At 37.3% G+C, this 22,637-nt stretch overlaps 1 protein-coding gene across 1 annotated transcript in view; it reads left to right on the top strand.

Annotated features, from left to right (window-relative positions):
* Nucleotides 1–22,637, top strand: part of SCFD2 (sec1 family domain containing 2) — a 177,438-nt gene that overhangs the window by 26,167 nt on the left and 128,634 nt on the right. Inside the window, exons 3-4 of the mRNA XM_042812352.1 lie at nt 2,506–2,633; nt 16,021–16,196. Of these exons, the coding sequence (XP_042668286.1) occupies nt 2,506–2,633; nt 16,021–16,196 (304 nt within the window). The remainder of the gene's footprint in view (nt 1–2,505; nt 2,634–16,020; nt 16,197–22,637) is intronic.

Genomic DNA, 22,637 nt, shown 5'->3' with positions numbered 1-22,637 from the left:
CTATGGTTCTATGGTTCTATGGTTCTATGGTTCTATGGTTCTATGGTTCTATGGTTCTATGGTTCTATGGTTCTATGGTTCTATGGTTCTATGGTTCTATGGTTCTATGGTTCTATGGTTCTATGGTTCTATTCTATAATTCTATGTTGGAGTACTTTCCATATGAGCACTGGCTGAGAGAGCTGGGGCTGTTCAGCCGAGAGGACAGAACTCTCTGGGAGACATAATAGCAGCCTTTCAGTGTCTAAAGGTGGGCTGTAAGAAAGAAGGGGACAGACTCTTGAACAGGGTCTGTTGTGACAGGACAAGGGGAAATGGTTTCAAACTGACAGAGAGGAGATTTAGATTAGATAGAAGGAAGAAGATTTTGACCACTAGGGTGGTCAGGCACTGGCACAGGTTTCCCAGAAAGGCTGTGGATGCCCTGTTCCTGGAGTCACTCAAGGTCAAGCTGGACAGGGCTCTGAGCAGCCTCATCTAGCTGTAGGTGTCCCTGCTCATTGTATGGGAGTTGGACTAGAAAATCTAGAATCTATAAAAGCTTACTAAACAAAAAGCAAACCTGCTTCCCCCAGAATTTTTAGTGCCTCAGCATGAGTTGTTCTTATAACTTAAAATATTTTGATTTTTATTATTGTTTATAGAAGTAGCACATGGACCAGCCAAAAGATGGTCTTGTAGTAGGGACTATACATGGATGTGCACACTTCTCTTAGAGCCCTTGTAGTCTAAATAGATGGGGCTCACCAGCCCCTGGCAAGGAAGGGAGAGCAGCAGGCAAGGACAGGCAGAGAAGTGGTGCATCCTCACAATGTTGTGTTTCTGGCTTACTGAAGCGTATAGATCCTCCTCGTGCTGAGCTAACCATACTTCAACTTTGCTAAATGTTTCTATGAAGTGTATGAGTGAGGAAAAAATGAGACACTAAAAACTTGTGCAAAATCTGGGACGCTTTTGTTTCAGTTTCTGTTTTTTGTTTTAAAAGTCAGCCCATGTGCTTATGTGAGACTCCACTTGTATTTATGGTGATGAAGAGAATTAGTAAAGGAGAATGGGCTAAAAGGTTGGAGAACAGAAAATATTTTTTTCAAATAGGAACAGAAGAATTTTAAAAATGAGATTCCTGCTGTTTTAGACCTGATTCTTGATCTGTGTAATCTCTGGATTTGGAACTGTGTGATCAGGAAGGGATTAGTTAACGAGCAAAGAGGTGGCCTCTTGCAATCTAAACTTCAGGCATGCTTGTAAATGACAGTGAGGCATGCCCTGTAGGTGCAATGTGAACAGGGTCAGCAGGCTGAGATAGCAGCGATGCTGGGTGAGTAGGACTGAGTCAGGATAACTGCATGTATAGAGTCTGTAAAAACAACATACCCAAGGATTCATTACTTTAAAGAGACTGCATTGAAGAAATGTAACACTAGGTTATGTCATCTGATCCCCTGGTCTGCTTTTTTCAGGATTCTGCTGCACAGGGTGCTTTCCTGCTTTACTAAATTCACTTTTTAAAGGTTTTGTGTGATTGCTATTGCACACATTGCTGAACATAACTGTGCATTACAACCATGCCATTGCAATGCAGCATGCGTACAGCTTCTCTTTAACAGGTAGCAAATGAGTTGGGGGCAAGGGGTTCTGTGAAACAGATCCTGTTTTGGCATGTTTATAAGCATGTTATGAATTACATAAAAAACGTATTCAGGAGTTAAATGTCTCCTGGGGTGAAAACAAGGGAGGTTTTCCTAAGGGGAAAAAAATTCAACACAGTTAATCCCAATTAACTTTAGCTTCAGGCGAGGGTTTTTCCTCCCTTCTCCTCCCCCTTCCAGAGGAAACACTGAATTCATTCACAAAAACAAGAAATGCAGTGTCCTGGATGAAACAGAACACTGACAGAGTAATGAGTGCAGATGAGCCACACAAATTGATGTGCATCTGTCTTAAGATCAGCAACAGCAGCAATAAAAAGGAAATCTGTAAATACAGGAACTGTAACAACAGTTACATTCTCCTGTGGATTATTCAATATATGTAAGGAGACTCCATGAAACCCAGCGTGGTGGTAGCTCATTAAATCACACCAGCAGCCTCCAGCACTGGAAGTATTGCTTTGGAGCTTTACACTCTTGCAGGAAAGTCACAGCCTGTCTGTAGACCGTACTTTGCATAGCTTTTTGATAACTGAAGAACTTTGGACTGTTTTTTATATTCCCCTGGTTGAACAGTAGTACTTACACAGGAGCTATCATGCTTATTTTGGTTTATTATGTGTGGACTCTTACACCTTAAAATTGGTAGCAAGAAATTCTAGATGTTTTATTGTAAAACTGTAGTGACTGTTTTGCTAAATAAAAACAAGCTTTTATATTGCGTTACTTTTGCTTGTGCCCTGCCCACCTCAGAAGAGTTGCTAAATAGAAGCACCCATCTTAAAATATAAATGTTATCTTAAGCTTATTCCATTATTCCAGCAGTGTTTAGTGTAACCCTGTCATTTTCTAATAGCAGTCCAGCTGCCAAGGCTCTCTGGGAGTCCTTCATGAACCTCAAACAGAAGGAAGCTGTGATGGAGACCAGGAGACACCTGGTGGAGGCAGCAAGCAGAGAAAATTTACCCATTAAAATGAGCATGGGTGAGTAGCATGGCATACCCTTCTCTGCACAGTAGTAACATAGAAGGTGACAGCTGCTCTTCTTCCATTTAACCCTCTTGGGAAAAGCCTATGTCCACCCTACGATTTGAGGTGTGCACTGTGATACTACAGAATCTTCCTCATACAGAAATGGGAAGAAATGTTTGCTAGAGCTCAGGTGTCATGTTTTAAATGCGGTGACAATAATAAGATTAAAAACAGTTGTGAAGCATTGGAGTTCTATGAAAGATTTTAAAGGCGTGCAGTTGTTTGGCATTGTTGCTTGTCTTTGTTCTGTAAAGAATGAGAATTTGGGTATTCTTAAGAAGTCAGCAGAATACCCATCCTTGGCAAGCAGAAGGTTTATGTAGTTACTGGCCTAATGAAATTTGTACAGATCCTGTGTCTAATAATGTTACCTAGGTGGTGAGGCTTATGTGAAATGAGGCTGCCTGGATCAAGAGAGTTTAAGCTGAAAACCATGTCTGGGCATTCTTTAAACCTGATACACCTGAATTCTTCAAAATATTAGAAATATAGAATATCAATAATTACTTTCAATATTTTTTTAGTGTATTATTCTAATTATATGCTATACTTAGTGAAATGCAAGAACTACTGTAAAGTTAGGCTTATTAAAACAATGATATGGCTCTATACCTTTTTTTTTTTCTTATGGAATAAGAGTAATAGGCATTTATCTCAGACTCCAGTGTCTACTGCCAAGATACTGTGGAGAAATTAGATGTACAGCCAACTTGTGAACTCTTAACAGCTATAACATTTCATATATTGCAAATACCTAGAGCATACATTTGTTAGATTATTAATCAGAAATGCTAGATGTGTAATCAGTAATTCTGTAAACTGTTCTAAAGAAATGGAAAAAATGGAAAAGGAGCAGCTCTGAGAGTGTTATTGCAAATTAACCTAAAGGAGGGGAGCACGGTAAATGATAAAATTGTCTTTAAACTTTCTCTGATAATGTATCTGATTATTCACTGTAGTAGCATTAAATGTCTTTACATTTCATATGCCTCTAGAAAAAAAAAATACTATTGTTGGAATTCAACCTTTTCTTAAAAGTAGTTGCTTCCGATCTCTGTGACGTAATGATCTGTCAACCACCTTCAACTCTCTGTGTGGATGACTACATCAGCCACCCTTTCCACATGGCCTCTTCGTATGGTATCCATTCATGGCTGCAATAACCGTGGTTCTTAATCATGGTAACTGGTACTCATCTAATGGCAGCCTAAATGTCTGATGTAAGCTGACTCTATGTAGTGCTATGTAAAAACATCTCGTGGGTGGTGACGAAACAAACTTATGATGCTATCATTTTTAAGACTTACTTTTGTTTGGAGGATGCAATATAGGTTAAAGTATTAGTATTATTAATATTAGTAATTAGTAACTTAGTAATCACTATAGAAATTTTGCTTTGTGAATTGCTTATTTTATGTTGGAGTCATAATTCATTCTAACATAGTTAACTTTTTTTTAACTGAAATTCACATCAAGATGTCACTTTGCCTGGTGACACATGTTAAAGAATGATGTATTAGAGCAGATCTACATCATTAATGTTCATTACTCATCTGTCATGCATGAACATCTTAAATCTGTCAGAAAAGCTGGAAATGAAGTTGACTATCAGTGAATTCTTTTGCTGAGAAGAAAGACTGTTCTGTGGACTGCTCTAGTTCTGGTTGTTGTGTTTAATTGAAAGGCTGCTTGCTTACGCTGTGACTGTGTTAGGAGGCAGCGCTGGCTGAAAAGAGGGGAAATACTTTCAGTGTTCCTACTCTGCTTTTACTTGAGTTATTTTGAGTTTACATCAGGTTTTCCATAACCTTATTGCACACTGGTTTTCCCAATACTTGGAGCGTTTTCTGAGTCTTGTATGGCCCTAATATTAAGTGTCACAAACACGTTTTCTAGAATAAGAATTCCTTCTTACTCTCTTTACTAAGACCAGTTGTATCAGAGTGTTTTCCTTGCTGCTGGTTTTTTTTTTTTTTTTTTTTTTTTCTGGCTTTCCCCTGGAAATAAGAAGTGAATTACATTTGAAAACAAAGCTTTAAGTTCCATTTGGTGTAGCTGAGCCCTCCTGCAGTGGCCACCTGGCTGAAAGCTGTATCATGTGTGATGCTGGCAGAGCAGGAGTCCTTTGCAGCAATGAGAAACCCAATCCTATACTGTTTCAGTATTTTTTGGAGCAAATTAAATTCTATTGCTTTCTGGGTTTTGATGGCCTGTGCTTGCCATGCTTTTCCTGCAAATAATGGATGTGTGGTTCTGATTTGCTCTTTCTATGCTTTGCTGCACGTGGCAGGAGGTTTACCAATTGGGGGAGGATCCACAGTTTAAGCATTTGCTTTCTTGAAGAGACCCGCTGTTGAAGAGGGCACATCATCTTCTCCCATTTCCCACAGATATCTCTTCTAGGCTATGGAGAACTCTCCTGTCTTCCTTTAAAGGCAGCGGAGATGGATAGATAAGTTCTGAGGAAGGAAATCAACAATTCTGACTGTATTTTTTTAATCCAAGCAGATTGAACTGCTGGTTTCAGGTGCTCTTGATTTACATGTTCCTTATATTAGTTGTATCTACCAAAGCAGTGGTGGGCAAAGTCTGGAAGTCCTGTCAACTATTTCAAAATAGTTTAATGCAGAAAAAAGTTGGCTGAAGATAGGAAATGCAGAGTTGGCAACATTTTGTGGAAAAGTCTGTGGATGGACTCTTGGAGCAGATTCAAATGTAATACTGTCTCTGTGGCATTTATAAACAAACTGCAATTTTTCTTATGCTGAAACAGTCTTAGGTTTTCAGGTGGGCATTTAAGTGTTCTTGTATGACGTTCAAAGACAGAATTGCATGTGTTTTATTTTCCCTTTTATTTATACATAAGAAAAGCAAGAGTTTTGTGTCATTTCAGTTTGTGAGTGAAGGAACTGCATCACCATTACAAAATTTAATAAATGACATTGATGAGTAAGCTGTTCAGAACTGTTTGCTGGCAGTAAAAACCTTTTTTTCTTCAAACAAGTCTTGGAAAATGGAATCACAGAGAAATACAAAGAAAAAAGTGATCACCCACGTAACAAACTAGAACACATCCATGAAGCTCCTCTGCTGTTTTCATAGGGAACAAAACCTGATCTCTCTATCTACGTGGTGTATTTTGTTTTCTGAGGTCAAACCTGGAGAAGACAGGCAAAGCACTGTTCAGAATTTCAACCAGCATAAAAACTATTATGCTACATGCAGATCACTTCTTAAGAAGTACATACCATACTTATGTCATACATAAATGATATTTAAAGATGCAGTTTCCTTTGGAGTTTACTAATGCTGTCAGTACTGACTTTTGTGCAGTATTTGCTTGGTGTTGCTTATTGTGGGCATGTTTTTGATAAATCTAAGTCTTAGAATCAGCCCTAACCCTTTCAGCTATCCGTAGTTCCCTGTTTTGACAGTGTGTTTACATGTAAACAGTAGGTGGAGCTGTCCTTTGCTAGAAGTCTGCTTAAATAAAGATATATTAAAATACTTTGGCGTAATGAAAACAGTGACATTTTATTTTATTGGAAGAATTAAGCTTGTTTTTGTAAAGTTCTTTGGAAGAAATTTCAGATCGTTGTAATGGCATCCTGGTGAGATTTACAGTGATTCAAGTGAGACAGTAAGGAGATTGCTTATACTTGGCTCCTTCAATTAAGGGTCTGCAAAGAGTTCTGCAGAGATTAGCAGTACAGCAGAAATACTGTTGTTTTTTCCACTCCTCTACTTCCAGTTCCCATCATCATAAGTGCAATGCATATCTTAATTGTCTTCTGAACGGGATCATCTGTGAATCTCCTCTTGAAAGCTTTGCTGTTAGTGTAGTCTTTGGCAATAATAAAAAGTTTGCTGCAGATGTTCTGTGGTTTTAGAAACACCCTTGCTCTTCTGTTTGGAAAGAACACAGTAAACTTTGGTCAAGCCTGAATTCTTTTATTGTGTTTCTTTACTGGCATGGAGACTGAAAGTTGAAACACTGGTATAGCAACAGAAACAAGGTGCTGTGTGTTATTACATCAGAGCTTGTTATTAGAATAAAGGCCTTTTTGTTTCTTTCCATTTAAACTGTACAAATGCAGTGGTGAAAGATGGGTAAATGATTCAAGCCCACGAAGTGTGCCATCTGCAGTCAGTAGATGGAAGTGAAGCACAAAACCCTGTGCAGTGGTGTGGAGCAGAAATATTTTGGTAGTATGTTATCTTTGATTAAATTACATTTGGACATGGATGCAGAACTATTTGGCTGACATTGGCATTATTATTTTTTAATATATATGTGGGGATTGTGGTCACAGTGTTCTTTCTGTGTGTTTGGAATTTTTGAATAAAGTCTCTTTTTGGTTTGTTTTGTTTCATTTTCTTTTTTGTTATAGACAATAAACTCAAACACTTACATTTAACTTGTGGCCAGGTCTCCTATGTCTGATTGTGATTAAATGTGAAGATAATTCTTAAAAATTTAGAGGAAAACAGAAATGTGTTGCTCTTGCAAATATATCATTTCACTGTTTATGTTCTTTGTTAATGTAATACTGCCAATCACGTATCAAGTTTGTGAAACCTTTTTGTCTTAATACAAGTGTTGCTTAAAGCTACTTCAGTCTGGTCTTTCTTTCAGCAGAAGGAAACTTTAATGCACAGGTAAACTCTTTCGAAGTTTTGAAACAAGACTTTAACATAAAAATCAATAACAATGTTCATTTACAATATATCCTTAAGTGAAAAGGAAATTACTTTGTTGTATTAAAGAGCTTATAAATTTAAATATCATTTACTTGCAGGCGTGTCCAGTTCAGTAGAGGGCATGTCACAGAAATGAAACATTGCTCATGATATAGCCGTGCCATAAAAGCCTTGTCAAAGATTTTTAAAAGACTGTTTTTAAGAGCATTCAGGCCATGACTCATCACATGATTGCTTAAGATTATTTTTAATATACATTTTGAAATATTAGAGTCAGATCAAATAATTGCCATTGAGAGTGATGTAGATTGTCCATTGATCTAATTAATATTTAATTGTTTTAAAATATAATGGGAAAAATGTTGGGAAAATAATAATTTAATTTTATTTGTGTAAGCTGTAAATTATAGGTCTCTGAATAAGAAGTAGGTGTTGAGGCAAGTCACAAAAATTAGTCAGCTTTTGAATAGATAAAATGGCTTACTGATGTTTTGGTTTTTGTTTACTGAAATTGGTAACTGGTATTGTTTTGGGAGATGTTGTGAGTTACAGTACTTAATTGTCTGGAATCTGTATTGAGCAGTGTTTCTAACATTTGTCTAAATAAACAACTTTTGCATTGAATAAACCAAATTGCTCAGGAAAAGCTGAAATGCTTCTTTAAGTTTTTGACTGTCTGTTAGTAGTAGGTGTACAGTTAGATCCTGCTATGTAGAAACAAGCTGATTATATTTGTACATATATATGTATATACATATATACACACATACATAAAGGTAAAGCATTTGTAAGTTACTGAATAGTGATGCAGCTCCCTGAAAGGAGCAGTTAAATTGCTGTCTTCTGTTCTGTTCTCTGCTAAGATTTATTCAGTTCTCTTTTTTTTTTTTTTTTTTTTCCAGATCAACCATAATGACTATTTTAGCCAAGCAAGAGAGTTCCTGTATATGGGGTGGGAAAACACCAGTTGCAATGTCCTTGGCATGCAACAAAGCCATGTGGCACCAAGGTTTTGCTGAATCTCTGTGGCAATTGTGGATTCTGTACTAAGTACTATGTTTTGTGCATCCTACAAGATGACAGACAGGACTTTAGAATTAATGTTAAGAAAAGTGCTGACTAGTCAAAAGGAAAGAAAGAGAACAAATTTGAGGTAGCTGCAAGTGGTGTAGGACTAAAGGAGCAAACTATCACAGAGAACAGCCTGACAAAGAATTTAAATAGAATATATATTATATGCTAGTGTGCTTGGATATACCATTGAGTGTTGCTCTTTAAGTGGAACATGGCAATACAGTAAAACTGGGTGGCTTGCCCAGTGCTGTTTTTCCATCATAACTGTGTAAGTTTGATGATTCAGTCTTGCAAAGGAGAATTAGTTGCACAAAGATATATTGACTTACATATGTATGTACTCATACATCATCATGTTTTCCATTTATATTTATTTGCCTCCCACCCAAAGTGATTGTTAGAGTATTCTTAGCTATGGATGTCTTCCAGAGATCATCAGAGAAATAATCTACCAATTAACAACAACCTCCCTTTGTCTGGGACGACAAGCCAAGAACACAATGAAGTATTCAGTGTCTGAAAACATATGTCTTAGTGCTAAATGAGGACATGTACAAGCCACCTGGAATCCTTTGGGCATATTATTTTAAGACAAATAAGTCAGTTCTTTTTTTTTTTTTTTTTTTTTGTGAGAGGTTTTAGGGTATCTGGGAGATGATGCAACCAAATTTGCAGATTTAAAGTTTCTTTATCACATTTTCAAGGGTTACTGTTTCTCAGAGCTGGTGACTCTTTGGTTGGGATGTGGTCTTGTGTTCTGTGTTTATTGATGTGGTAAAAGAGGTGAAGAGTAAAGCAACATTTGTGATCATGATACATATTTAGTCAAGATGAAGTAGATTTGAGTAACTCTGGAATGGCAGTTCTTCCCACTATCAACATAGCACTCAGTTAATATAGATAGCTACTATAAGATGCTTAATTCTGACAGACATCACCTATTTACTCAAACAGTTCTGAAATTTGTTTTGACTTTTGAGAGAGCAAGTAGGAAATATCTCTCTGTCCACTGTCAACAGTGGTTGTTACTTTTTGTTGATGCTGATCTAATAGTAAAAAGAAGAAAATGAGTGGTAGAGTGCATTAAAAAAAAAAAAGTGGGGGGGGGGGGGAAGAGGAGAATAATAAATTTAAGCTGATATGAGTTTAAAAAGAAAGCTCTGAATGACTGAAAAGCAAAACTTCTAATCCATGTTAAAATACCTAAGTTATCGGTCATGTTTGTCAAAGCCTTCTGAATATACTGGGGTACATAAAATTATAGACAATGTATAAATGTTAAATTCTAACTGTGGGCCATACTTAGGTATCTGCATTTAAATGCTTAAAACTGAAAAATATTATTTTTATATTAGAGTGCTTTTGTTACATTTCTCCCACCTAACAGATTTCTTTGTTTTATGGCACATAAAATAATTTTGAGAGTAGTAACAGATCTAATATTTGGGCATGGTTTCTGTTTTATTGTTGTGGGTTTTTTTGTCTTTGTTTTTTGTCAGTGGTAACAGTGTTGGCAACAGGTGCCACAGTACTGTGTATGCATGTGTGGAAGGAAGGGGCTTTCTAGTTCCATCTGTCCTTCAGCTTAGTGGTATAAAAAAATATTAGATCCTTCATTCTTGAACCAGACACTCTCACCTCATATTCCCATGCACTCTGGCCTTGTTTATCCATGCTGCAGCTTAGGATCATAGAATCATAGTATATACTGAGTTGGAAGATGCCTTCAAGGATCATGGAGTCCAACTCCCAGCTCCACACAGGACCACCCAAAATCCAAATCGTGCATCTGAAAGTGTTGTCCAAATGCATCCTGAACTCTAGCACTTGGGACCATGACCACTAGCCTGGAGAGCCTGTTCCATGCCCATCACATGCTGTTGGAGAACCTTTTCCTAACATCCAGCATGATCCTCCCATGACATGGCTCTATGCCATTTCCTTGGGCCTTGTTGCTGTCACCAGAGAGCAGAGCTCAGAGCTGCCCTTTTGCTCCTCTCTATGAGGAGCTGTAGGTGGCTATGAGGCCTCCTTTCAGTCTGATCTTTTCTGGGCTTAGCAAACCAAGGGAATTCCTCTGCTCTGCATATGCCTTGCCCTATAGACCCTTCACAGTCTTTGGAGCTCTCCTTTGGATAGCTAATAGCTTTACGTCTTTTCTGGACTGTGGCGCCCAAAAAAGAACACACGGTACTTGAGGTGAGGCGTACTAGAGCAGGGCAACCACTTTGCTTGCCTGGCTGGCAGTGCTGAACATTTCTCCCTCATTCAAGAATTCACCTTTCTATGCTTTTAACAGCCACTGCTGTACATGCCTTCAGAGGTGTGACAGATGAGAGGCTCTGCTTCTCTGAAAATCTGTGCGTCTGTAGTAACTTGGAAGGCATAGGAATGTTGCAGGCACTGGAAAGCCTGCAACGGAGAGGGAAGAATGGTTGAGCTCAAATGTTTGTGCACTGCAGCTATTGCTAAGATGGGAGGAAGAAGGGGAATCGGTAGTGACCAGTGAGGAAGGAAAGCAAGCCATAGCTGCTATTAAGCATCACAGTCCTGCTGGAAGCAGGAAGCAGAGTACTGCCGCTGTCAATTCTGGACTGACAGACTTATCTTGAGATCACCGTAGTGTTTATACTCATACCTGTAACCTTTGTGTTGGATGCTATGCTCCTGTAACTGAGGAGGGAAGGAGGCTTTCAGGTGACCATCAAACCCAGAGCAAATTGGTTTGTATTCTTGGGAGATGAGCATATGCTGCTAGAAATAAGCCTGTCACATCTGCTTTTGGTCTACTGCAAGGTTTAGTGCTCTCTGGGTACAGAGCTTTACTCTGGAGAAGTCAGCCACACAATATGCCCCCTTTTCATCTCTCCAAAAATCTAGGGAGTAGTTGGTGTTCTTCTCTTCTTTATTAACAATTTAAGGACTGGGTGACTTTTGAAAATAACTAACCAAAAACTAAGATTGAATTGTTTTTATGGTACTTACTCTTAAAGAGTGTTACTGAAACTTCCTAAGAAGTACAAAAACATGTTGAGTTAGTAAGAATAACATCTGGAAATTACACCAACACGGAGACTTAAGGGGCGTCATCTGTCCTACTAAATTGCTCTCACTTAGCTTGCAAAATATCCAACTCCCTTGGCAGTACTGTTGCTTCATGGATTTTGCGATCTTATTACTCTCCTCAGAAGTATCTGGCATTGGATATGATTAGAGGCAAGCTACTGGGAGAGATAGATCTGTATTCCTAAGATTATGGATGAGGAAAACAATTTATCTGGAATTTTTCAGCTAGTCTGTGAATATGAGGATTCCAAGATATTTTCTTATTCATCACGGTTCTGTCAAGTGAGAAATGGACCTTAGCAAAGTGCTCCAGCCAATGAAAGTCTCTGTGCTCTCACATTAGATTGAACTAAGTTTAAAGCTATGTGTATTTGGCGATTCCTGTAGTCTTGGAAAAGCATCCGCTTATTTATTCAATTGGTCACAAAATGTACTTTCCTCTTTACTTGTTTTCTTGTCCCTATGGAGATAATTAACTAAGTGTTAGATGAAAAAATAAGGATTGTATGTTTGGAAGAGTGCATTGGTATTTTTGACCTTTGCTCTTTAGACACCTTGTTCGTCCAAGTAAGTCTTTATGTTTAAAAAAAAAACCCACACTTTGAGACTCTGAATTTTAAAAATTTACTCCTACTGGTAAATCTATCTTGAAAAATAATTATTTTCTTGAAGTGATGCCTGTATTACAGTACGTAGACTGCAGTGTTAATTTAAGATGGAAAAAAGTCGTACTGTGGAGTTGTCTTCATGTCTATGTATGTGGCTTGTCTGGTTAACTTTTTGTTTAACTTCTGAAGTTAAGTCTTTCCTTTCCACTCAAGCTACTCGTACTACTCAAAAACTCTTACTACTTTAGTCAGATTCTAGTATTTCTCCCATTAAATATGTTCATGCCTTCAAACCTGTAAGGAAGCTATTTTTCATCATTCCTTAAGTATAAATGACTTTTTTTGTCTTCAGGTCAACTGATATGGTAGATTTAGTACCAGTCTTGTCATTGGCCATTTGTTCTATGTGCAGTTTGTTTTAGAACTTGCTTCAGTTCACCTGCGTATTTTTTCAGTTCTAATATGGCAACTTTGTTGAAAATACCTCATAATCACTGGTCATTTTCCAACTGTGTATTGCACTGTGGCATGAAAACCAGGGCAGAATAATTAATTTACTTATTGATTCATGTCTTGATCATTGTGTATCACCAAAGGAATCCAAATCCTTATTTTCTTTATTATCCAAATAAGAAAGACTGTGTATGTAAAATGTTTGGTTTATCTGATTTCCTTTATACATTCTAAACATGCTCAGTTTTTTTTCCCTGTGTTTCCCAATGCCTGATCTTACTTTTATGGGATTTCCCTTTTAAACCAAATGAGCTCAAATTAAAACTCGGTTAAAATCATATAAGCCAAAATATAGACAACTATTATCTGAATGATATCTTCATAAGTAAATCTAGAACAATCTCAGTGAGTATATTAAAATATATATATATATATATATGTATATATTTTACATCTAGCAAGCATTTGAGTGACCACTTTTAATTTGCCTGTGTTTTTTCTTTGTATTTTGGAATTTCATTTTCTTTATTGGGACACCAGTTGCTTCAGGAATGTAACAATATTGTAGAATGTTCTGTGCATATTGCTGTGCTGCTCTGATTCTGTAATACACTCTTGCACTACCATGTTAAGTTGCTTTTATCTTTCCTTCCCCACTGTCATAACTAAATTCTATCCTTGCTGCTACTATCATTTTATCCACAGTATATCAAATTGCTTAAGTACAAAGCTGCTTCAACATGCTCATTTTCAGTGTTTCTTGGACAGAACTGGCTCTTCTGTAGGGAGCCTGGTACCTCGCCCATTGTGTTTTTGTTACTTCCAGACAACTTCTTGTAGCATCCAGTTTCATTTCCTATGCTATTCTAATGGTAAAGATTACTTCTTAGACAGTATGGAATTCTTGGTGTTTGTGCAAGGAAGACTATCAGTTCTTCTATATCCCTGGAGGAGGTTGAGGTCATACTTCTCTTTCTTCCCACAAGGAGTGGGTAAAAAACGAACAACTGTCTTGCCAGTGTAAAGTAGTCTTCAGGAGTGAAGCGTCTGTGCCCACAGAGACTTGAACTCTGCATAGATGTAGTACTGTGGAGCAGAGTGTGACCATGACAGAGCATGAAGGAGAGTATGGTGCAAGGCAAGATAATGCTGTTGTCATTCATTCTGACAGTAGCTGCTATCTTTTGGCTGTGAATCTTCAGATTCTCTTTAGAAAAACAAAACAGTTGATATACAAATGTGTAGTTGACATCTCCTTTTAAATTTATAAGAGTTTTCTGCTATGCTGCATGACAAAAGGACTTGAAATAGCAGAGGGGCTTTAAAAAATAAATGAGAGACTGATTGGGTTGGGATTAAACTTTGTTGTTGGCCTTGTGCTGAAATCTCCCCCTGTGAGCACGCAGCAGGGAAGGTGATGAGGATTTAGGCCCCATTATTTCTTGAGTACCACCAATAACTTTTCTAAATTCCTTTTCTTCTCCTCCTTACTGGAATAGTTATATGCAACAGGCATGTAACTGTCCAGGGAAATTTTTGTGCAGAAATTGGCTGAAGCTCTTAAACCATGGATCTGAGTACTTCTGTGAATATAATGTTACAGATGAGATGTTGGACTCCTCAATGCCATTAAGTTTTGTTGATGACTTAGTAAGGTCAGGGTTTCACTTATGTTTGCATTTGTATTGGACTTTCTTCTGGTGATACTCTGAGGGTGGGAAGGTTTTTCATTCTGTTTCTAAAACGGTGCTGATCCAGTGGTGCATCTGGATTCACTTTCAGGAGGGGACAATACAGAACAAAATTATTGAAGAAAAAAAAAAAGATGAAATCAAACTCAAAAGGCTGCATTTTCCTGTTTTATATGAGGAAACTTCATGTTTTCCCAATTGAAGCAAGCTATGATTTTTTGAATCTGCTACTATATATCATGACTGCTAAAGGTAATAATGCAGTCATTATCAAAGGTATGCTGCAAGGCACCATGGGCTGACATTCTCAAATCACCATGTAAATCTGCCTGACACAGCCTTACAAGAAATAAAACACGTCTGAAAGCTCCGATGTTTAGTCTAAAAACACACATGGCTGTGGTTGCTGTTTTAGCCTATGCAGACTAACTGTAGAAGCCTTTTGTCAGCTTTCAGGCCTACTGAGTGGTGTCAGCTTGATTTGTGTCTTAATTTGCTGACTTTTTGGTTTGATGCTCTCCGTTAAAATTCACATAAATACTCTGTGTGTTTTTGTTTTATTTAGTACCTTTACCCAGTCTAAATGTTCCTCGAAAGGCTGCCAGTGATATCTCTGGAGCTAAGAGAAAGCATTTTCAACACTGATGCGCTGGTAGACTAGTTTTCTTTCACAGTGTGTATGATACAGAAAAGATGGAGGCAGAGGAAAAGTTTTATAAACTGATGATATAACCAAATGCAGAGAAGAAACACAGTGTTGGTCATGCAAGATCTTTCCTTTATGGAAAAATAACAAATAAAATGATGGGACTAATGTAAGACATGAAACACTTCAGCTTAGGGCCTTTTGTGGCACTAAAGCTTGTTCTGCTAAGTTAATGGATTCTCCTTGCTCCGTCTCGCTTGCCTCTGGTCTGTAGGTCTGCTTTGTTTGACAGTGATGACTCTTTACTGGCAGTGGCTACAAGAAACCAGGAAGCAGTCCAGGACTGGTCTGCAGTCCAGACTTGCAATTAGGATGGTGCTTTAACACCATTTTTCCTTTCGTATTGAAGGCACACATGATTGGTTGTGATAACATTCCTGATGAGACACCACAGACTTTCCTCACATAGCCTAAGTTAGCAGACTAGAATCAATGTCCCTTTTTCCTTGGAGCAGGCATGATGTCACTTCTAATACAAAATACAAATCAGGCAATTTGTATGATATTTTAATGTTATATGTGTATTGTTTGTGTGGCCAGAATGACTCCCCTTATGTCTTCAGTTAAGGAGAGGTCCACAAGCCAGTGCAAGGATGCAGGTGGTGTTTCTTTTTGAGGGTAAAATTAAGCTTTAATTTTAATTTTTTTTTAATTTTTTTTTTTGAAGACTGACAAATGGACAAATTCTCTTTGGACTTCTGATAAAAATAGATATATTGTAGAAATATTACCCATCATTTAGAAGTAGTGTCATTGCCCTTGCTTAAATGAGTCTCCCTATATGTTTGAAAACAGAGAATGGTGTATTGTTAAATATCTGCCATATCACGTGTCTTAATTCATAATTTATGTATGAAGCATCCTGACATGCTTCCTAAATCTCCCAGTAACTGCAACAAAGCTAGGATCTTGTCTGTAATATAGAAAGATATTTGTTGTCTGTAACTGATAAACTTTAATTTTAAAAAAATCTAGGTTCACATGTGGTGCTGTCAGTATTTGTCACTACTAAATACTATATCTTGTTTTGCTTTCCACAGGTAGAGTCACCCCAGAACAGCTCAGCTCCTATGTACAACTTTTCAAAAATAATTTCAAAGCTTTGGAGAATCACTGTGGTCTTCTACAGCTTGTGCTGGCTGTAGTCCAGACTTTGAAACACCCTCAGATTTCCAAATGGGACAACTTCCTAGCCTTTGAGAGATTACTTCTGCAGGTACATACTATGTTAATTTCTTTTTTTTTCTACTTAAGTAAAAATGTTTTATATATATGTATTTTAAATTCCTTTTGAATTTTGTAGCTTGTATTTTTTTCTAATGAGTTTGTAGAATGCATCATTAAGAAGCTGTCCTTTGTTGTTAAAATAGAGAAGGAATGGGAACATACATAGTTAATCTTTTTTAGTTTTGTCTAAGAGTAATTTTAGAAATGAAAAGGTAAACCCTAAAGGTGAAATATATGAATGATCCAAATTGGATGATTGTGATTATATGTATATGAAATATGATGATAAAGCTTCTAGCACTAGATAGGATTACTATTAGTGTCACACTGAAGTCACACGAGGTAATGGGTTGCGTCAAATGCAGAGAAGACTTTATTACTCTGTGTTGCTCTATAAGACTTGTATAATTTACCAAGGGGATGAAAATGTAGTAGAAAATTCCATGCAGGAGAAAGTGAAGATTCTTTCACTTAAAAACATCTGCCCTCTGCTTTTCCCACAGTCACCTTTTTAAGGCATCCTGTTGGTGGCTACAGTATTGTTGACATACCCTCTTGTATCACATCTGGATTTCTCTCAGGAAGTTAAGAGCTAATGGCATTTCAAACTCTATACTACTAACCCTTGGGAATGTTTGGGGAAAGAGGAGGATTTTTTCCAAGAACTTAAGCATTAATTTTTGCTGAAATCAGAAGCTCGACACTTTCCTCACTGTGCTGTTTCTTCTGCACTTATGTTGGTTTTAGAGAAACCATTTCCTGAAATCTTAGCGGAAGATAATTCCTCATGAGGTGAATTCTAATGAAGTTGGAATCAGCCTTAAGTGAAATGCATAGTTTGGACTAGTATATGTATAAATGTATAGTTTCATTAGTGATAGGACCAGAGGGAATAGTTTCAAGCTACGGCAGGGGAGATTCAGGCTGGACATTAGGAAGTATTACTTTTCAGAAAGGGTGGTCAGGCACTGGAATGGACTGCCCAGGGAGGTGGTGGAGTCACCGAGCCTGGGGGTGTTCAAGGAAAGGCTGGATGTTGTGTTGAGGGACATGGTTTAGTGGGAGCTATTGGGAATAGGTGAACGGTTGGACTGGGTGATCTTTTAGGTCTTTTCCAGCCTTGGTGATTCTATGATTTGGTGATTCTATGACTTCAACAAAAATATTTGTTTGGTATAAATTTACTATTCCTTTTTCTTGATATTTAAAACAAACCAATTACTCAACCTTCTGCATGATCTCTGTCAGAAGGGTGCAATCCCTTGTTCATTTGGAAGTCCAAGCCTGGGCTTTATAGCCTTCTGGTTGAAGAACGTTTGTGGCATTTAGTGGGGAGGGAGTCAAAAGATGCAAAACTTTTAATAGCTCCTGCCTACCTTAATAACAAAAATATTTTGTAAAACCAACAAAAAAAAAAAAACCAACAAACCCCAGCTGTTCTCCTTTGCTAAGACTGAAATATTTTGAGTAATATATGCAACATTGTATAGTTAAGAAATCATAGCAGCCGTTCTTTGATTTTTTTTTTTTTTTTTTTTTTTCTGGATGGTAGAGCATGGCATTTAAAAGCCCATAGTCCCTTTCCCTCTCTTGCCATGAATCGTGTCATGTAGCTCTTCTCAGAAGCTGGATAAGTTCCACCTTAAAGCCAGTCCAGTGTTAGAATCAAAATAAAGCTTCAAGCTCAGCGTTATTTTCACAACAGACAACTGCCTGTAAAATAAAATAAAAAATAATAATAAAAAAAAACCTAAAAACATGCCTGAAATCATCAGGGAATGGAAGAACAGAGGTAAGAAACAACCAAACTATATATTTCAGAAAAGAAATGTGTAACAAGCACTCTCAAAATCATACAAAGCTTTGGATTATAGCCCCTGCCTTCCGTACATCATATTAAGGTAAAATATGTTAGCCAAAGCAAACTGTCTGAGCAAACATAATTGCTGCTTAAGACATACTCATTTTCAGTAGTTCAAACAGCAGTTACTTTGAATCACGCAATCTGTACAGCATGTATTCTTTTACTGGGTCTGTTTTGAAGATGAAGCCTGAGATGCATGATCTGTTTTTTAAGCATGTGGCCTATCTCTGATCTGTTGACTGGCTTTTGTAGGAAGAGCAGAAAACTAAGAGACCCAGAAGATCACAGAGAAATTTTTATTTAAAAAAGCAAGCTGTAGCATTGTGTTGTGAATGGTTAGCACATAGCACTCTGCGCTACATTTGGTGCCATGGCAGTGTATTCCAACAGGACTGCTGAGAAATTCTTTAGTGGAATTGTTATATCTCAGACATAAAAAAAATAAACCTTAAAAGAATCCTCAGTATGAAGGAATTGTTTCAACATGAGAGAAGTACTGTTGCTATCTTCTATTGGAACTGTGTAGAAGGCATGAAAGATCTACTGGGAAAAATATTATTAGACTCTGGGCAATGTAGAGATTCTAGATTTTTCCCTTATGGATGCATGCCAGACTTGAGCTGATGCCGGAGGAGATAACCCATAATAAACAGCCAGTGTTAGTATTCTCAGATTCCCTAGAAAAATAGATCTACATGTTTTTTGGAATTTCTCTCATTACTGAACTGCTCTGATTGCCCTCCTGATCCTCTGCTTAATCTACATTGTGCTTTTCAGGAAAAGCACACTGCTGACATTAATGCTTTAATCATTAATGCGTTGAATAACCTCTTCCATTTTCCTTCTCATCTGAACATCTTGCTTTCAGTGAATGTTGCAGGTACTCAGTTCTATAAATGACCTGGTAGAGGCAGAAAGCAGCCTGCTTCCAGTATTTTATCATAATTTAAATCTATAACTACAATTTTAGTCCTATGATTATTATACGTCTCCAGTAAGGAAGTTTGGTTTTGACTAGAGATCCACTGAAAGTCAGTGCATCTGCTTACTTGATACGGATTTGTTTTCTCCTTAAATTAAATGGATGAGTGGTCTGAGAGTGAAGTCGGATTAAAATGGGATTATAGCCTTGATCACAAGGGAAAGTGATTTCTGTGCTGGGTTAGCAGAAATGCATCAGGATGTTCCATCTTATCAATCATTAGTTTTCTGCTGCTCTACCTCTGCACATGATGGAGCTTTTGCTACCAGAAGTTTTAAATGTTCTGTGAATTAAAACAGTATGCTCTTTTTACCAAGAAGGTATCCTGCCTCACAGTGTTTTCCTTCTCTTGAGGTTTTCTTTCCTTTTTTTTTCTAATTCCAGTCATCTGTGAGGCTGATTGGTGGGAAATAGAATACAAAAGCTGTGCCATGCTTCCTCCCAGTACTTCCCATGTCACTGCCTTGTTTTCCTTCAAGTGAGGATTTAAAGTTTAGAGAGGTAATACAGTGAAAGTAAGAAAGAGTCATTTCACACTTTTCAACTATCTTCAGCAATATCTCCTCCTGTTTTCCTCAAAACTGGGACGTTTGTGGAGGTTTATTAAGCAGTAGAAACCCATGAAATACAAAAGCACAAGAAGATTTCTTTTTGGAACTTAAACAAAATGTGGGATTGTAGAGTAAAAATGTTCTTCTTGTTTGTTATTTGCAGTATGTACTGCTTATAGATGCACTAAGCAGGAATTTCCAACTCCACATTGAGTATAAAAGTACCCAGCAGCATCAAACAGTGTAAAAGATGTGCCCTTGGGAAGTGCAGTTGTTCTGTAAAGGGTCTTGCTCTGAAGTTCCCCAGGTGGAATACTGCTTCTTACGACTGGCTGCATCCTTCTGGAATGAACTTGCTGTCAAGTTTTAAGAGCATAATGCTTCTCGTACTGACAAGGATTCTACTTCATGAATAGCCCCATCCATTCAGTTCCCAAGGTTGGGAATTATTCAGTGCTGGCAGGTTTATCAGATTGTTTCTAAAGTGACACTTTAGTGGAGTACTTTGGGGGGAAAATACAGTTCACTAAGCAGTTTGAAATTCTACTACTGTACTCTGCAGTGAGATGGGGAGAATTTAATTTGATTACAAATTTTTGTAGGTTGCCAAGAGCCAAGATGTTCTGTCACAATGAAAAATTTCCTCTTAGTACCATCATTTCTCTGTGGCAACAAATTCTGCTTATAGTTTTGTCAGCTGATACTGCATGGCAGCTAAGGATCTTTTATGTCTTCTCAAGCAACTGCCTGCTGTGCATTTTAAATATAAACCTTTCTATTAAACTGAGTAGATCTAAACTGCCAGTTCTTGTGAGTGTTGTTTGGATCCCATAGTGGAGAGTTCTAGTGTAAATGCCTATTTAATGATTTCTTTCTGTAATGGATAATGCAAATGTACCGGAACTATTGTATTAAAATAAATCCACTGTTCAAAGTAAGGAACATGTCTTTCATGATATTGATAGGGAGGGCATTGTTGCTTCTTGAGGCTTGGTGTGGCAGATTTTATACCTGCTGACTGGCATTTCAGAGTTTACTGGGGAATTAGACAGCTTCAGCACTGAGAAAGCAAAATCCTCCAAAACAGTTCAGTTTCATTCCATAGGTGAAAAACTAGAGTATAAACTGGGGACTACGTTGCTTTGGCTGGCTCTAGGTAACTTTATGATTTGTGTCCAGCTAAAATCCTCTTGACTTTCACCTTTTGTGATCGTTTAACTTCTCAGACTTAAAGCCTTTTGAATTAGGGCCGAGTCCTCTGTAGGCTTTTCAGTCCTTTCAGGTCATGCACCTCCAGCTGTGGCACCAGAAATGTCAGCAGGGAGTTTGGAAATGATGTGTTTTTGACAACAGTTACTCACTTGGCCTGAAGATGTCTGCAACCATTCCTCTCGTAATGTCCTATTTCTCTTCGATTTGAGTTTGTGTTCAGCCTACCTGGCTCAACACAGACTGGAAGTATAGAACACTGACTGTTTAGAAAAACAGATGCAGTGCTGGGATGTCAATTTGCAAGCAATGATTCCAAGATGAGCAGCCACGTATTTCTATATGAAATTCATTCTTATTTATGAATTCAATACAGAATGTGTAGAATATCTATTCTACATTTAACTTGATTGTTTTTAGAAGAATTGCTAACTGTTTAAAAAAAATTGCAGCTTCTTTTTTTTTTTTTTTTTTTTTTCTTCAAAGGCATGATATTACAAGGAAGGGGACGCCTTAAAATTTTAGCAAAAGGTATCTGGAGTTTTTATTGGCATCTAGTAATAATGTAAGTAGGTCAAATACTATAATAGTGGAAGCTGTGTATACATACTTACGTGGATAGCTCCTGGAGATCTGTGGACATGGTATTTTCATGTTTTAATTTTCAAATACAATTAGATTTATTATTGTTCTATTTGCTCTTTTTGATATTGTAAAATTTGTCAGAAGACTTTTATGTGTCTGTAATGAGATGAGAAACAGAAAATACAGATTTGTTTTTAAGAGAAACAGAAACTTCGTGCCAGATGGTCATTCCAATGTTTTTATTTTTCTGTTGGCTGCAAGTGGTTATGAGGTTAATAAAATGACATCATTTCTTCTCCTATGAATATTAGAGTGCAAACTCAGAGAAGTGGAAAAAAAAATGCAATACAGCTGAGTATGTCAAATTACCATTAGTTTTTCAGTAGCAAGATGTAATAGCGTGAGTGTTGATAACCATTCTATCTTGTGCCATGATTTTTTTTACTATCTTTTACAAATGCAGGGTAGGCACGATACATTATTTAATCAAGGATGACTTTATTATTTACTTGCACTTTTAGATATTTCACAATATGATAAGTATTATTCATATATGCATGCCTGCACAGGACACTGCCAAGAGGTTTGGAAGCTATAAGGCATCATCTTGCAGATTTTCTCTATCCAGAACTCATTGCAAGTTTAAGACCTCTGACTGTTCTAGAGGGTGGTTTATTAACTTTAAACCAGTTTACACAAAAGCCGAAGTATAGGCTTCAGGGCTGTTGAAGCAAGCAGCTTGATACAGAGCAGAGAGGAAATAGAAAAGCTTTTGGATATGTTGCTCTTGCTCTGAAAAAAATAATTCATTGCTCAGCTGTAGTGGGAGCTTCATTTTTGCGTTGAATAGATTAAGATCAGTGGCATTCCTTGTTATTATTATTTATATTGCTTTAGTTGACAAGTAATTTATAATTACGTAGCTCAAGTCAGTTCAATAAATTGTCTTTCTGGTGGCCTATAATGTTGGTCAATAAATCCTTTTAGAAAAGATATTTAACAGCATTTGACAAGAAGATCTATGACATTAATGGTCTGTAATTAGAGATATTATTTAGACGGGGAAAAAAAAAAACACCTTTAAGTTAGATCAGTCACTTCTTAACATAAAGTTACATATGGAATGAATTGCCTTGGTGGGAGTCTTGCATAGCACCATGTTGATAGCAAAGGTCATCCTCTGGAATTTGGTACTTTTTATGTTGAGTTTGCAGTTTGGACGCTGATACCAAGTTCTAT

This window comes from Centrocercus urophasianus, unplaced genomic scaffold (genome assembly GCF_019232065.1).
Source record: "Centrocercus urophasianus isolate 14NV4802_14NV808 unplaced genomic scaffold, USGS_Curo_1.0 seq_13, whole genome shotgun sequence".
In the NCBI taxonomy this organism is placed as follows: domain Eukaryota; kingdom Metazoa; phylum Chordata; class Aves; order Galliformes; family Phasianidae; genus Centrocercus; species Centrocercus urophasianus.
This window is presented reverse-complemented; position numbering and strand designations above follow the sequence as displayed.